Source organism: Pipistrellus hanaki, assembly GCF_964339955.1.
Source record: "Pipistrellus hanaki genome assembly, chromosome: 4".
Lineage (NCBI taxonomy): Eukaryota > Metazoa > Chordata > Mammalia > Chiroptera > Vespertilionidae > Pipistrellus > Pipistrellus hanaki.
In genome coordinates, this window is record NC_140506.1 from 90,748,566 (window position 1) to 90,765,429 (window position 16,864).

General features: G+C 44.5%; 1 protein-coding gene across 2 annotated transcripts in view; it reads left to right on the forward strand.

Annotated features, from left to right (window-relative positions):
- Positions 1–16,864, forward strand: part of PDPK1 (3-phosphoinositide dependent protein kinase 1) — an 81,506-nt gene that overhangs the window by 51,414 nt on the left and 13,228 nt on the right. For both annotated transcript variants that reach the window (XM_084882332.1, XM_084882333.1), the window contains exons 8-11: positions 3,046–3,114; positions 3,363–3,459; positions 11,072–11,245; positions 15,201–15,418. In XM_084882332.1, the coding sequence (XP_084738458.1) occupies positions 3,046–3,114; positions 3,363–3,459; positions 11,072–11,245; positions 15,201–15,418 (558 nt within the window). The remainder of the gene's footprint in view (positions 1–3,045; positions 3,115–3,362; positions 3,460–11,071; positions 11,246–15,200; positions 15,419–16,864) is intronic.

A 16,864-nucleotide genomic window follows, 5' to 3' on the forward strand; every position in this document is an offset into this window, starting at 1 on the left:
TCTCAAATAATGAGTTGCTGTATCTTCCCAGTTATTTTTTTCTAAGGGTATTACATATGGTTATGTAATTTTTATGCAACTGGAAGTCATACTGAATAACGAATTTTGAATAGTTAAATAACCATTAAATATTTGATGGCTATTATCTAATTATTAAATATATAATGGTTCTCTATATAATTATTGCAATTATATGATGAACATTTCCCTATGTCGCCAAAATTATTTGCAGTCATCTTTAACGGCTGTGGGGTGTTTTAGCATATGATTTACTATTGTTTGTCAAACTCTTCCTTTATCATTGGATGTTGAAGTGGTTTTGTTTACTTGGCACAATCTGGCATGCCTACTGTGTGCTGCATATTCTGTGCTGGGGAGCAGAGGGGCACTCCTGCTTGTCCAGTGGGAGAGATGGGATATCTTCCAGGCAGCACCAGGGCTGCCCCAAGGCTGCCCTAAGTCCCTGTGCTGAATTTCAAAAAGTAGAATGAGCCCTGGCCAGTTTTGCTCAGTGGATGGAGCGTCGGCCTGTGGACTGAAGGGTTCCAGGTTAGATTCTGGTCAAGGGCACATGCCTGGGTTGCAGACTCAATTCCCAGTAGGGGAGTGCAGAAGGCAGCTGATCAATGATTCTATCTCATCATTGATGCTTCTATCTCTCTCCCTCTTCCTTTCTGAAATCAATAAAGAAATATATATATATATATATATCTCCTCGAAACCGGTTTGGCTCAGTGGATAGAGCGTCGGCCTGAGGACTGAAAGTCCGAGTTCGATTCTGGTCAAGGGCATGTACCTTGGTTGCAGGCACATCCCCAGTGGGGGGTGTGCAAGAGGCAGCTGGTCGATGTTTCTCTCTCCTCGACATTTCTAACTCTCTATCCCTCTCAATTCCTCTCTGTATAAAATCAATAAAATATATTTTGAAAAAAAAGAAATATATATATATATATATATATATATATATATATATATATATTTATTTTTTAAGTAGAATGACTTGCCCTCTCTGAACATTTTTAAAGTCTTTGGTATATACATACTAGAAATATAAAACTGACTTCCCCTTTAGTTTTTATTTTATTTTAAAACATTTTCAAGCCTTGACTGGGTAGCTCAGTTGGTTAGAGTGTCGTCCCGAAACACCAGGGTTGTGGGTTCGATCCGTGGTCAGGGCATATACAAGAATCAACCAATCCCCAGGCTCAGTTTTTTAGTGGTTAGAGTGTTGGCTCGCAGACCAAGAGGTCATGGGTTCAATTCCTAGTCAAGGGCGCGCACCTGGTTTGTAGAAACACTGCCATGGTCAGGCCCTGTGCGAGAGGCAGCTGATTAATGTGTCTCTCTCACATCGATATTTCTCCCTCTCCCTTTCCCCCTTTTCCCCTCTTCCTCTCCATCTTCTTCCCCTCACCCCTCCACCCCGTCCCCTCTTTCCATCCTCTCTGACTGTGTCCACATATAAAGGGCATGCTTTGCTGTAGGTGTCTTACTTATGTAGCTTCCTATTTTAACCTAGACTAAACAATAGAGAAAATCAAGTATAAAAACTAGTTACTGGTTGGGACCGGTTTGGCTCAGTGGATAGAGCGTCAGCCTGCAGACTGAAAGGTCCCAGGTTCGATTCTGGGCAAAGGCATGTACCTTGGTTGCGGGCATATCCCCGGTGGTGGGTGTGCAAGAGACAGCTGATCGATGATTCTCTTTCATCGATGTTTCTAACTCTCTATCCCTTTCTCTTCCTCTCTGTGAAAAATCAATAAAATATATTTTTTTTAAAAAACAAACTAGTTACTGGGTAGAATGTAGGTGTTTATTAATTTTTTTGTTAATCCTCACCCAAGAATATTTTTCCATTGATTTTTATAGAGTGGAAGGGAGGGGGAAGACACAGAGAGAGAAACATTGATTGATTCGTTGCCTCCTGCATGCACCCCAACCAGGGCTGGGAATTGAGCTTACAACTGAGGTATCAAACCCAGGACCCTCAGTCTGACGTTCTATCCACTGAGCAAAACAGGCTAGGGTGTAGATTTCATTTTTTTAAATGTCCTTCACTCCATCTTTGTGTTGTGACTCAGATTTCTGACCTGTTGCATTTCTATTCCAAATCAAGAGCTTCCTCATCTCTCCTGGTGCTGGTCATACAGAGCCCTCATCCAAGCCCTGGCACTGCAGTTGGCCTGTTGTCTCCACCCATGCCCTTTGAATTCATTTTCCAGATATCAGACTGTTGCCTCTTCCAGAAACTGACTGCATCCAGTCACCTCTGAGCCCTACAGATAGATAGGGCTGGGATGAGATGGGAGTAGGTAGAGGCAGCTGGCAGTGCAGGTCGAGGAGTATCGTGATGATTTTTTCGGGCTGAGCTGGGAATAGAATGCAACACGTACAGAGGAAATTAAATGTACAAAGTAGATGTCAGCTGTGAGCTCTGAGGTGGCACTGAGGGAACAGAGAACAGACCAGAGCAGGTGGGTGGCATCCAGGGCAAGGAGAGCTATGCTGCCCCCACCCCCCCCACCCCCCCCCCCCCCCCGAGTCCATGTCAGCTGGTTCTGGAAATGACTTAGGGCAAGTTAGAACTGTAGTGTGTTTCTTTTGAAACATATAATTAAAATATTTATAAAGAAGAAGCAGGGCTTTGCACTGTGAGTCCAAAAAGGGGAAGAGAAAGCTTGCTTTGTGCACATCCTTTAGATTGTCTAATTTGGTTTCTTGGTATATGTGAGCTTGTGTCTCTGTCCTGGGGGTAAACAGTGGGGTAAACAGTGAGTTAGTGAGAGAATCTCTTAGCAGCCTCCTCAGCACCCCGCTAACCACTGACACTGGAAAAAGGTGGGTGTACGATACTCTGGGCCCAAGTTCCCAGGGAGGCCCCTTTGAAAAGGGCCTGAAGTAGGTTCCCACCTTCACACTGACCTGGTTTTAAAGGAGTGCAATAAATAGGAAGCTGAGATGGATTGGTATGAACAGAGGGAATGGAAGGACCTCTGCATGTCACTGAAATTTTACAAATGTCATTCTTTGTTTTTCCCTTCAAAGTTCAGACCTTTGGGCTCTTGGATGTATAATATACCAGCTTGTGGCAGGACTCCCACCGTTCCGAGCCGGGTAAGAGACACCCTCTGGTCCTACCCTCTACTCTCCACCTTCTACCCACCCCCGCCCACATACCTCTGCCCATTGAAGCAGCCAGAGAAGTGGGAGGAGGCTGAACTAAGGTGGGAGAACTTTTACAATGATGCTCTAATGAATACAGTGACTCTGGGGAGAGGAGACACTGTCCCAGGAAAGATACAGCTTGCTTCTGGGAGATTTTTGTAACCTTACCCAGAATGATGGTTTCTCTTATTTTACAGAAACGAATATCTTATATTTCAGAAGATCATTAAGTTGGAATATGACTTTCCTGAAAAATTCTTTCCTAAGGCAAGAGACCTTGTGGAAAAACTTTTGGTAAATATTTTGCATTTTCTTCTTGTAAGATGATCTGGTAGTCAACCAGTCCCTCTGAACCTGGAGGCACCTATCTATCTCTATAAAAGGCTAATATGCTAAGTGTCCAACTGATCGCTATGATGCACACTGACCACCAGGGGGCAGATGCTCAATGCAAAAGCTGCCTCGATGCACACTGGCCATTTACAGAGAAAGGCACCCTGGACCTGGCACCCACAAAGCAACACTCGGCTTCCCCCAAGTGGAATACAGGCCCCACCACCACCCAGGAGTGACACCCCACCAAATCACAGCCTATGCTGCCAAGACTCCAAGGCGCAAAATGCTGCCCACAGCCCAGCCCAGCCCAGCCCAGCCCTGAAACAGTCGCTGTAGGCACTGGGTAATAATATCACGTAGCAATGCCTGGCTTCTTCTCCTTGCAGTTTCTTCAGCCCAGGAACAACTTGCTTTATAACCAGATGCAAACATTTCACACTTTAACCAAAAGTCTGTGAAGTGTTTTCCCATGCCTCCTCTCATTTAATCCTCACAGAAGTCCTGGAGTAGGTAAATAGGAGACTCGGTGGAATCCTATTTTCCTTACATTAGCTGGAAAACGGAGATTTAGAAAGCTTAGAAACTTGACCTGACTGAAAAGAAGTAAGAAATGGTGGACCTTGAAAATAACTTCAGGTTTTCTCACTGCGCAGAATATAGTCAAACTGCTGCAGTTAAATATTTTACCCTTTGTTCTCCTTGTGTGATCTACAGCAATAATCTGCTTTGTGTTGATATTTACTGCTGTATTGCTGACAGTTACCTAAATGAGAAGTTGGGGTGCTTCACTGGGTTGGAAAAATTTAGCTAAATCAGAAAGCAGGTCGAATTAAGCAAATTTATTCTATATATATAAAAGGCTAAGTTGACTTGTGCATGTACTATACATATAAAGCTCTCACTGGTGCCAATCGCATGCATATGTTTCCATCTGTCATTGTCAGTCGTAAATTTGGTTGACACTTGTATTATAGAGAAAGGGTGAATAGTGATATTAAAATATTTCTTCTAATTTCCTTTCAATGTGCACGAATTTCTGCACTGAGCCACTAGTATTTAATAAAAAGCTATGAGAGAGAATCATTGATTGGCTGCTTTCTGCATGCCCCCTTCTGGGGATCAAGCCCACAACCGGGCATGTGCCCTTGATTGGAAGAACCCATGACCCTTTGTCTGCAGGCCAATGCTCTATCCACTGAGTCAAACCAGCTAGGGCCATATACATATACACACACACACCACTAGCGGCCCAGTGCATGAAATTTGTGTGTGGGGAGGTACCCTCAGCCCAGCCTGCACCCTCTCCAATCTGGGACTCCTTGGAGAATGTCCAACTGTCAGTAAACGGGCAGTCGGACATCCCTCTCACAATCCTGGACTGCTGGCTCCTAATCACTTGTTTGCCTGGTCGCCCCTAACTGCCAGCCAGGTTACCCCCAACTGCCCTCTCCTTGCTGGCCTGGTTGCTCCTCACTGCCCCCCTCGCCAGTTTGGTCACCCCTTACTGCCCCTCCCCCACTTGCCGGCCTAGTCGCCCCCAACTGTACCCCTTTTGCCGACCTGGTCTCCCCTAACTGCCTTCCCTCCTCACCCCTGTCGGCCTGGTCGCCCCTCATGGCCCTCCCCCCCGCCCCCCACACTGGCCTGGTCGTCCCACACAGCTTGCTTGTTCAGTTGTTTGGTTGTCCCTCACTAACCCCAGTGCCAACCTGGTCATAGGCAGCCATCTTGTGAGGGTTTGAGGGTTAATTTGCATATTAATTATCTCTTTATTATATAGAACTTTTTTTATTTTTTTAAGGAAACTTCATACTGTTTTTTATAGTGGCTGCACTAGTCTGCATTGCCACCAATAATGTACAAGGGTTCCCTTTTCTCCAAAACCTCACCAGCATTTGTTGTTTATTGATTTATTGATGATAGCCATTCTGGCAGGAGGGAAGTGATATCACATTGTGGTTTTAATTTGCATCTCTTTGATGATTAATGATGCTGATAATTTTTATGTCTTTATTAGCCATCTGCATATCCTCTTGGGAAAAGTGTCTATTAAATCCTTTGCCCATTTTTTTTATTTTTTATTTTTAATTATTTCGGAGAGAGGAAGAGGGAGATAGAAACATCAATGATGAGAATTATTATTTTTTTTATATATATATTTTATTGATTTTTAACAGAGAGAAAGGGAGAGAGATAGAGAGCTAGAAACGTCGATGAGAGAGAAACATCGACCAGCTGCCTCTTGCACACCCCCTACCGGGGATGTGCCCGCAACCAAGGTACATGCCCTTGACCGGAATCGAACCTGGGACCTTTCAGTCCGCAGACCGATGCTCTACCACTGAGCCAAGCCGGCTTCGGCAATGAGAATTATTGATCAGCTGCCTCTTGCATACTCCCCACTGGGGATCGAGCCCGCAACCCAGGCATGTGTCCTTGACCGGAATCGAACCCAGGACACTTCAGTCCACAGGCTGACACTCTGCCCACTGAGCCAAACCAGCTACGGCCTTTGCTCACTTTGGTTTGTTTGTTTGGGGTGGTTTTTTTTGTTGGTTTTTTAAAAATACATATTTTATTGATTTTTTACAGAGAGGAAGAGAGAGGGAGAGAGAGTCAGAAACATCAATGGGAGAGAAACATCAATCAGCTGCCTACTGCACAACTCCTATTGGGGATGTGCCCGCAACTAAGGTACATGTTCTTGACAGAAATAGAACCTGGGACCTTTCAGTCCGTAAGCCGACGCTCTATCCACTGAGCCAAACCAGTTAGGGCCCTTTGCTCTCTTTTTAATTGGATTTTTTGTCCTTTGGTGTTGAATTGTATGCTTTCATTATATATTTTAGAAATTATTTCCTTACCAAATGTATCATTGGCAAATATGTTGTCCCATACATTGGATTCCTTTTTCATTTTGTTGATGGTTTCTTTTGCTTTGCAAAAAAAGTTTTTTTATTTTGATATAGTCCCATTTGTTTATTTTTCTTTTGTTTCCCTTGCCCTGAGAGATATATTGGAAAAAGTATTACTACAAAAGATGTCTGATATTTTACTGGTTATATTTTCTTCTAGAGTTTTTGTGGTTTTTCAGCTTGCAGTTGTCTTTTATCCATTTTGAGTTTATTCTTGTATATGGTGTTAAGTTGGTGATCTAGTTTCTTTTATTTTTGCATGTACCTGTTCTGTTTCCCCAGCACCATTTATTGAAGAAACTGTCCGTATTCCATTATGTATTCTTACCTCCTTTGTCAAATATTAATAGACTATAAAGGTGTGAGTTCATTTCTGGCTCTTTGTTCTGTTTCATTGATCTATATGCCTGTGCTTATGCTAGTACCGGCCTGTTTTGATTACCAGGCTTTGTTATAGTTTGATATCAGTTATTGTGATAACTCCAGCTTTGATCTTCTTTCTCAATATTGTTGAGGTTATTTGGAATCCTTTTTGGTTCCATATAAATTTTTTGGAATATTTGTTCTGGATCTGTGAAATATGCTGTTGGTATTTTTTGTTGTTGTTGTTGTTGTTAATCCTAACCTGAGGATAATTTTTCCATTGAAAAAAAATTTTTTTTTTTTTTTGAGAGTGTGGGAGGGAGGGGGAGAGACAGAAAGAAACATCTGTGTGAGAGAGACACATTAATTGGTTGTCTCCTGCACTCACCCTGGCCAAGGCCGGGAGTCGAACCTGCAACCCAGGTACATGCTCTTGGCTGGGAATTGAACCCGAGACCTTTCAGTGCCCGTCCCATTCTCTAACCAATAAGCCACACTTTGGTTATTTTGGTATTTTAATAGAAGTTTTTTGATTTAGCTGATTTAATTTTGATGCATTGAAACTGTAGATTACTTTGGTAGTATGGACATTTTAATGATGTTAATTCTTTCAATCCATAAAACATAATATATGCTTCCAATTATTTGTTTCTTCCTCAGTTTCTTTCTTTAATGTTCTATAATTTTTTGAGTAATTTTACTTTCTTGGTTAAGTTTATTTCTAGGAATCTTTTTTTTTTTTTTTGCAATAGTAAATGGGATTGCTTTCTTAATTTCTCTTATTGATAGTTCATTATTGGTATATAAAAATGCCACTGGTTTCTGAATATTAATTTTGTATCCTGCCACTTTGTTAAATTCATTTATTCTAGTAATTTTTGGTGGCATTATTAGGGCTTTCTATGTACAATATCATGCCATCTGAGGATAATGACCGTTGTACTTCCTCCTTTGGATGCCTTTGATTTCTTCCTCTTGTCTAATTGCTGTGGCTAGGAGTTCCCTACTGTGTTGAATAAGAGTGGTGAAAGTAGACATCCTTGTCTTGTTCCTGATCTAAGGGAAATGCTTTTAGTTTTTGCCCAGTGAGTGTGATGTCAGCTGTAGGTTTGTTATATACGGCCTTTATTATGTGGAGGTATGACCCCTCTATTCCCATATTACTGACGTCACAGATGGGTGCTATCATAAATGGGTGCTGGATTTTATTTTTTGGTGTGTGTTTCTTTTGTGTGTGTGTGTGTGTGGGGGGTGTTTGTATGTCGGGGGTTGGTTTTTGTTTTTTTGCCTTTTCTTTAGGGTCCTGGATTTTATCAAATGCTTTTTCTGCATTTACGGTATTCATATGATCATGTGATTTTAATCCTTTTGTTTATGTGGTGTATCATATTTATTGATTTTAGAATATTGTACCAACCTTGCATCCCCAGAATAAACTCCACTTAGCCATGATGTATGGTCTTTTTAATGTTTGCTAATTTAAAAAAAAAAAATTTTTTTATTGCTTTCAAAGAGGAAGGGAGAGGAAGAAAGAAAAATAGAAACATCAATAAGAGAGAGAATCATTGATCAACTGCCTCTTGCGTGCCCCTCCCTGGGGATCAAGTCCACAACCCGGGCATATCTCTGCCCTGACCAGGAATTGAACTGTGACCTCCTGGTTCATAGGTAATTGCTCAACCACTGAGCCGCCAACCAGGCGGTTTGCTGATATTTTATTGAGGATTTTGGCATCTGTGTTCATCAGGGGCATTGGCCTATACTTCTCTTTCTTTGCATAGTATCTTTGTCTGGTTTTGGAATTAGGGTAATGCTGGCCTCATAAAAAGAGCTTGGAAGTCTTCCTTCCTCTTGAATTTTTTTGAACAGTTTGAGGAGTATAGGTGTGCATTCTTCTGAATGTTTGGTAAAATTTGCCTGTGAAGCCATCTGGTCCAGAACTTTGCCAGGAGTTTTTAAATTACTGCTTCAATTTCATTAGTTGTAATCTGTCTATTCTAGGTTTTCTGATTCTTCTTGAATCAGTTTTGGAAGATTGTATGTTTCTAGGAATTTATCTATTTTGCCCAGGTTGTCCAATTTGTTGGTATGTAGTTGTTCATAGTCTTTTCTTACAATCCTTTGTATTTCTGTGATGTCAGTTATTACTTCACCTCTTTCTGATTTTACTTATTTGTATTTTGATGCCACTCAAAAATTTCTGATGACTCTGATTAAAGGTTCATCAATCTTGTTTATCTTTTCAAAGAACCACTCTCATTGTTGTTTTTTAAGTTTCTATGTCGTTTATGCTCTGATCTTTTTTATTTCCTTCCATTCTGGGTTTTGTTTGTTCTTTTTTAATGTTTTTAGTGAAATGGTTAGATTGATAGAGATTTTTCTTGAGGTAGGCCTGTGATGCTATGAACTTCCCTCATAGAACTACTTTTGCTTTGTCCCATAGATTTTGGGTTGTTGTATGTTCATTTTCATTTGTTTCCAGTTAATGTTTTTATTTCCCCTTAATCTGATTATTAGCCCAGTCATCCTATCTAATAAAAGGGTAATATGCAAATTGACAGTCACTCCAACACACAAGATAACTGCCCCATGTGGTCAAAGACAGCCTTCCCCGTGTGGACATAGATGGTCCCCACAAGATGGCCAGCAGGAGAGGGCAGTTGTCAGTGATCCGGTCAACAGGGAAGAGCAGTTAGGTGTGACCAGGCCGGCAGGGAAGGGCAATTAGGGATGACCAAGCCAGCAGGGGAGGCCAGTTAGGGGTGACCAGACCAGCAGGGGAGGGCAGTTAGGGGCGATCAGGCTGACAGGGGAGTGGTTAAGGGTAATCTGGCTGGCAGGCAGAAGCAGTTAGGGGCAATCAGGCAGGCAAGCCAGTGAGGGCCAGCAGTTGGGCATCCCTTGAGGGGGCCCAGATTGAAGACGGTGCAGGCTGGGCTGTGGGGACCCCTCCCCGCACCCATTCATGAATTTCATGTACCGGGCCTCTAGTTGTTTACTAACATGCTATTTTAGCCTCCATGTGTTTAAATGTTTTTCCGTTTTTTAACTGTAGTTGATTTTTAGTTTAATATCATTTTGATCAGAGTCGATGCTTGATACGATTTCAATCCTCTTGAATTTATGAAGACTTATTTTGTGCCCTAACATGTGATCTGTCTTTGAAGATGTTCCACGTGCACTTGAGAAGAATGTATATTCTACTGTTTTGGGATGAAATAGTTTATAAATATCAATGAAGTCCAACTAATTCATTGTGTCATTTAGGATTGTCGTTGCCTTGTTGATTTTTTTGTCTGGAAGATCCATTGGTGACCGTAGATTATTAAAATCTCCTACTATGACCATATTAGTTGCTCCCCTTAATGTCTACCAAGATTTTCTTTATATATTTAGGTCCTCTTATGTTGGGTGCATGTATGTTTGAAAGGGTTTTATCCTCTTGTTGAATTGATCCCTTTAGTATTATGTTGTGAATTTCTTTGTCTCTTGTTATGAAGTCTTTTGTCAGAGATAACTATTGCTGCCCCAGCTTTTTTTCTTTTCTTTTCTTTTTTTTTTTTTTTTTTCCCCATTTCCATTTGCGTGGAATATTTTTTTCCATCCCTTCACAACTTCAGTCTGTCGTTTTGTTTTGTTTTTAATTTAGAGAAAGAGAAACATTGATTTGTTGTTCCACTTATTTTTGCACACATTGGTTGGCTCTTATATGTTCCCTGACTGGGAATCAAACCCACAACTTTGGCATTATCAGGATGATGCTCTACCCAACTGAACTACCCGGCCATGGCCTATTTGTATCTTTTGTTCTGAGGTGGTTCTATTATAGTCAGCATATATACCCTGTTTCCCCGAAAATAAGACAGTGTCTTATATTAATTTTTTCTCCCAAAGGTGTGCTAGGTCTTATTTTCAGGGGATGTCTTATCTTTCCATGCGCTAGGTCTTATTTTCAGAGGATGTCTTATTTTCGGGGAAACACGGTATATGGATTATGTTTTCTTATTCATACAGCTACTCTATGGCTTTTGATTGGAGCTTGCTGCTTCCATTAATTTTGAGTTGTGATTTCTTTTCACCTGTGAGAGGGAAAGGAACAGAAACTGGAGAGAAGTAGAAGGAAGCTCAGAAGGTGACTCGGTATGTCCCTGGCCCATGGTAGGACCAGGTGGGATGGGCCACGGCACTTTATATTTCTAGGGTACTGGGAAGTTAAAGGAACTACTCACAAAGAACTTTTGTCAGAGTTACTTTTTAACCCTAATACTAACATGTCTTGACATTTATTTAAGGTTTTAGATGCCACAAAGCGATTAGGCTGTGAAGAAATGGAAGGATACGGCCCCCTGAAAGCTCATTCATTCTTTGAGTCCATTACGTGGGAGAATTTGCATCACCAGACACCTCCGAAACTCACCGCCTATTTACCAGCCATGTCGGAAGATGATGAAGACTGCTATGGAAATGTAAGCTGGCTCGTGTGTGTCAGGAACAACCAGGCAGAGATGGATTCCGCTTGTCATACTTTGTGAAAATGCTTCCTCTGTGCTTAGGAAGTTTGTGCCCCTCGACCACAGGACTCTGCTTCATGGGATGAAGGACTCAAGGGGGAGCCAGCATAGATCTGGACACTTTGCAGTCCAGGCCTGAGTCTCACCAAGACTGAGGCCGAAGTGGCTTTTGTCTGTGAGTCTGCCCCGAGTGCAGGTCACCAGGCCCTGGGGTGGTCAAGTCCCTTTTCCTCATTTTTTCTAGATTATTTTTACTCATAGGGATTGAACCAGAAGCAGATGGTGGGTGGGGGAGTCTGGAGCTAGTAGGAACCTCCACTTTTCCCCGGGGCTCCTGGTGCTGAGTCTCCTGGTGGGCATCTTTCTTATGCTCTTGGCTGGTATCTTTGGTTTGTAAGCATACATCTAAAAACATTCTGGAATGCTCTGATCTTTCCAAGAGAAGCCTGGGGTGCTGTTGCTTTGAACTTTTTGGGACATGACATTTAGGATAGATATTGGTCAATGTCAGCTTTTAGTTCCTGGTAAAAGCGGGGACTGTGGTACAACCCCAAGGGGTGTAGCACCTGGCATGTGTGGGAAGCTATAGTCACCAGCTTAAACTCAGATGTAAGTGTAAGTACACTTTGTTCTTTAAATTTTTCTTTTCTTTCATTTTTTTTTTTGTTCTTTAAACTTTTCTTATGGAAGCATATGGAATTGGACAGAGGAGTACAAGGAACTGCAGTGCACCCTCCGTCCACCTTCAAGTGTTTTTTATTATCATTGAATAGAGCCCGGTGCATGCACTGGAGGGAGGATCCCTCAGCCTGGCCTGGCCCTTCTCACAGTCCAGGAGCCCGCAGGGGAGGGAGGTGACCTGGTGATCAGGGAAAGGTGATGTCCCATCACACTCTGGTTACCTGAGCCTTGGGTGGCCTTGGGTGGCTGGGCAACTGCCACCTGAGGCTTGCCTGCGCCTTGGGCCAGCCCTGGGTGGCTGGGCAGCCACCATTGGTGGCTTGCCTGCGCCTTGGATGTCGGCTGGGCAACCATCATCTAAGGCTTACCTGCACCTCGGGCATTGGCTACACAGCGCCATCCAAGGCTTGCCTGCGCCTTGGGCCGTCCCTGGGGAGCTGAGGGACTCAGGAGGCAGGTGGGCAGAGCGGCTGGACCCACCTGGGGGTGGGCGTGGCTGCACACTTGCTGCCCCCGCAGGGCTGAGGGACTGGTGCCCCCATCTTGTGGCTATGGGTGCCACCATCTTTGATGGTGTAGCTGTCAATTAGCATATTCCCTCCTTATTGGCTGTGGATGTTGTCATATTTGTATAGGTGTGCAGTCAATTAGCGTATTTCCTCTTTATTAGATAGTATAGTCCATTTTTCTGGCTTGAGTTCTGTCACTAGTTTATTCTAACCAGTTATGTGTAGAGTTCCACTTTAGTTGATGTGGGAATTCTATACTTTATCTAAGAATCAGAGCCAAATTAAAATTATTACTGGTATCACCTCTCGAAGATCAAGAGCTCCTTATGTCTCCTGCTTATAGTTATAAGCAACACATCCCCCTTTGCTTCTCCTGAAATATCCTTTGTGCCTAGACTTGAAGGGAGCCTGACCTGCTTCCCCATTGCAGTGGCTGCGGCCTCCGTGTTTGCAGACTGCAGAAGGCTCACCCCAGGCCTTCCTCCCCCGGCTCTGTTGTTCCTAAGGCACAGCCGGTAGGAGTATGTTAGTGTCTCCAGTGCCTTTGGCAGGGGTGTCCAGGGAAGCAGCATGTTTGGCTGGCCGAGCTCTGATGGAGCTGAGCTCTGAAGGAGGGCGCAGTTGTCTCAGATCTCAGCTTCCTGTAGCCTGTGTGTGTATGTACGTACATGTGAGTGTTTGTGTATGCTTGTATACACTTGAGTGTCTTTTTCAGGCCCTCTGCTGTTTTATTGCCTTTGCCATGTCAAGAGCTCTGGCTTCTTGGTACTCAAATGTTACCATCTCAAACTGGCTCTACAGGTTAACAACTTACTTTTTGTTAGGTGGCTCATCCTCAGCTTTGAAGGCTGTGTGGTTTGAAAACCTTGGAAAGTATTTGGCCTGAGCTCCCTATACCACACTTCACAATTGGACAGTTTAGTGAACCTTGAAAAATACTTTGACCTGGAAAAGTATCAAATACAGAGAAAACCTGCTCCAGAAGATGCTTGCTTACTGCAGAGGTAGACTTTGTGTCACAGGGGACAATCTCACCACCTGTGAGGCTCCAAGAGAGTCTAGTGTCCTTTTCAGCAGGAAGGGGACGTCCCTGTGAACGAGAGGAGCAGAAACTGTTTTCATTCAGGGAATGAAGAGAGCAGGCACCCTGTTCTCATCTGTGTTCCTCCCCCCATGCTGGTGCTGTGGTGATGCTCATGTCTGGGCTCATGTGGCCCCCGGAGAGAAGTTCACTGTTCAGCACAGTCTGGTGTTTCCTCCCTGTGCGTTGGTGAGCACCTCCACTCCACCCACTGTCACTCTTGTCACATGTCCTTTCTAGGTTGGTGTTTGCGCTGCTCTGTCTGTCCTAGGTGCTGCTGAGGGGAGAAGAGGGGAGTGCAGAGGTAGAGCATCTGGAGCTTTCCCTGGGAACAGTACAATGGAGGCCCCAAGATAGGACTCACCCAGCAAACAGTGGGCGTGGTGGTCAGCCAGCAGTCCGCCATGGGAGCGAGGCAGTCACTGCACTGGAAAGACCAGGAGTCTGGTTCTGAACTCCGCACTGGCCCTCAGGCTGTGGCCTCGGGCCCATTCTGAGCCTTATTTCCCTGATGCAGAAATGGAGGTGGTGGTAATAGCCATCTCACTGGCTTTGCAGGCTTGTTGAGACGGAAGCCTCTGTAAGCTGAGAGACACTGCCCAGTGGTGGCCTAGGGGCCGTTTTCAGAGAGGAAGTGGAGAATGCTCCAGGCCTTAGGTGGAGGGGCCCCAGGAGTGTCACTAGGATCACTCCTACCTGGGAGCCAGTGGGCAGGGCTGAGGCTGCTGTTGAAGCTGTGTGAGCACCTGAGTGAAGGCTGCTTGGGGCAACACAGGAGGGTGGGCACAGGGTCTGCAGGAGGGAGTCGACTCTAGAGACACAGGGACTTGGAAGGATGTCACCTCTTCCTGGTGGCATCTTTCCTTCTCCTCTTTGCTAGCCATGGAGAAGCTGGCTGTCCAGGGTGCCCACTCTCTCCAGGTCTTTACTGGGGTCTCTGGCCCGTTCAGCAGCCTAGGAGTGTGCGAGTACACAGCCCCTCCCTTTTGGTACATTTGTGAGTCATTCCATTTTCTGTGTCAACAGTGTTTGTCGTTTTCTCTAGAATAGCAGGCAACTCTGACTATATCAAGCTTAATTAAACTTTGCTGAGATGAAAAGGAGTATTTTTTAAAATTTTAATTGAACTCAGTCAAATTGGAACATATAGTGACAGCTATAGACTCAGAGACATAGGACCACAGGGCTAAAGGAGGAGGGCTCTCTGAACTCCTGCCACTGAGTCTCTGCACCGCGGAGGGGGTTCTCTGGGGCCATAGGTGCTCATCCCTCCTCTTCCCAGAAGGCATCCTAACCCCCTGAAGTGGGGGCGCCATGGGGCTTATAGAAGTTCCCCTTCGGATTAGCTCGCTCTGGGGTGAGCATCTTCTCATGTTCCCCTCGGAAAGAGGGATCCAGACCAGGCAGGATTCAGCCCTGCCTTGGTTAGTGGCCAGCCAGCCAATGGAGGAGAAGTCAGGGCTGCCCACACTTAACAGGAGAAACAGAACTGGGCTGCAGCTTTGAAGCTCATCTCCCACTGGGCTTTGGGGCCCTCGGGCCATGAGCTTGCTGGTACAGCGTAGGTCAGAATGTTGTTTGCATCTTTGGACCCTACGGAACATTAGGCGCTATTCTCACTTTTCTCTCTTCCCTGCAGTACGACAATCTCCTGAGCCAGTTTGGCTGCATGCAGGTGTCATCATCGTCATCCTCCCACTCCCTGTCTGCCTCAGACACGGGTCTGCCACAGAGGGCGGGCAGCAACATCGAGCAGTATATCCATGACCTGGACACTAATTCTTTTGAACTGGACTTACAGTTTTCTGAAGATGAGAAGAGGTTATTATTGGAGAAGCAGGCCAGTGGAAACCCTTGGTAAGAATTTATAGGCATAAGTAGTACTCGCTTTAAAAATGCAGAGCAGAATACAGGGATTGCGAGACACAGTAAACAGAGAAAGCAGGCATCCTAGTCTTCATTACCGCTGCCCGCGAGGCTCCGTACCAGCTCGCTGCTCCCAGACTGCCAGCAACACTCAATGACAACTGGAAGTGGGTGTTAAAAAGCGCTGGGCAGGGAGTGAGTGCGTTTGGGTCTCAGCAGGCCAGGCATCTGTGATTGGACATAATTCACCGTGATTTAAATAACCACTGCTCCTTGGTGAGATGTTTGGGGTCTTCCAGGGATTTTGCTGTTGTAACTCATCCTCTGCACATAGTTTTTCTCACTTGTCTGAATATTTCTTTAAAGGTGGAGTCCTGGGGTGGCAGGTGGAGTGAAAAGGTGCACATTTAGGAAGGCAGTGCTTTGTAGCTGCAGTGCCTGTGAACAACCCCATTTCCCTAATGGGCATGCCTACCCTTGAGCATTTTGATGTTCTAAAAATGGCCTCAGCCGAAGCCTGTTTGGCTCAGTGGTAGAGCATTGGTCTGCGGACTGAAAGGTCCCAGGTTCGATTCCGGTCAAGGGCATGTACATTGGTTGCGGGCACATCCCCGGTAGGGGGTGTGCAAGAGGCAGCTGATCGATGCCTCTCTCATCGATATTTCTAACTTTCCCTCTCCCTTCCTCTCTGTAAAAAATCAATAATAAAATATATTTATAAAAATGGGCTCAGCCGAAACCGGTTTGGCTCAGTGGATAGAGCGTCGGCCTGTGGACTGAAAGGTCCCAGGTTTGATTCCAGTCAAGGGCATGTACCTTGGTTGCAGGCACATTCCCAGTAGGGGGTGTGCATGAGGCAGCTGATCGATGCCTCTCTCATCGATGTTTCTAACTTTCCCTCTCCCTTCCTCTCTGTAAAAAATCAATAAAAATATATATTAAAAAAAAACCCGAAACTGGTTTGGCTCAGTAGATAGAGCGTCAGCCTGCGGACTAAAAGGTCCCAGGTTTGATTCCGGTTAAGGGCATGTACCTTGGTTGCGGGCACATCCCCAGTAATAGGTGTGCAGGCGGCAGCTGATCGATGGTTCTCTCTCTTCGATGTTTCTAACCCCCTCTCTTCCTCTCTGCAAAAAATCAATAAAATAAAATAAAAAATGGGCTCCTGTGGATTAGCATTTGATTTCTTATCAAAGCAAACATCTAGATACATTGACCAATTGTATTTACTTGTCAAGGTACTTTGAGTCCTTTGACTATTTTTCTTTTTCTTTTCTTTAAATATATTTTATTGATGTTTTACAGAGAGGAAGAGAGAGGTATAGAGAGTTAGAAACATCGATGGGAAAGAATTATCGACCAGCTGCCTCTTGCACACCCCCACTGGGGATGTGCCCGCAACCAAGGTACATGCCCTTGACCAGAATGGAACCTGGG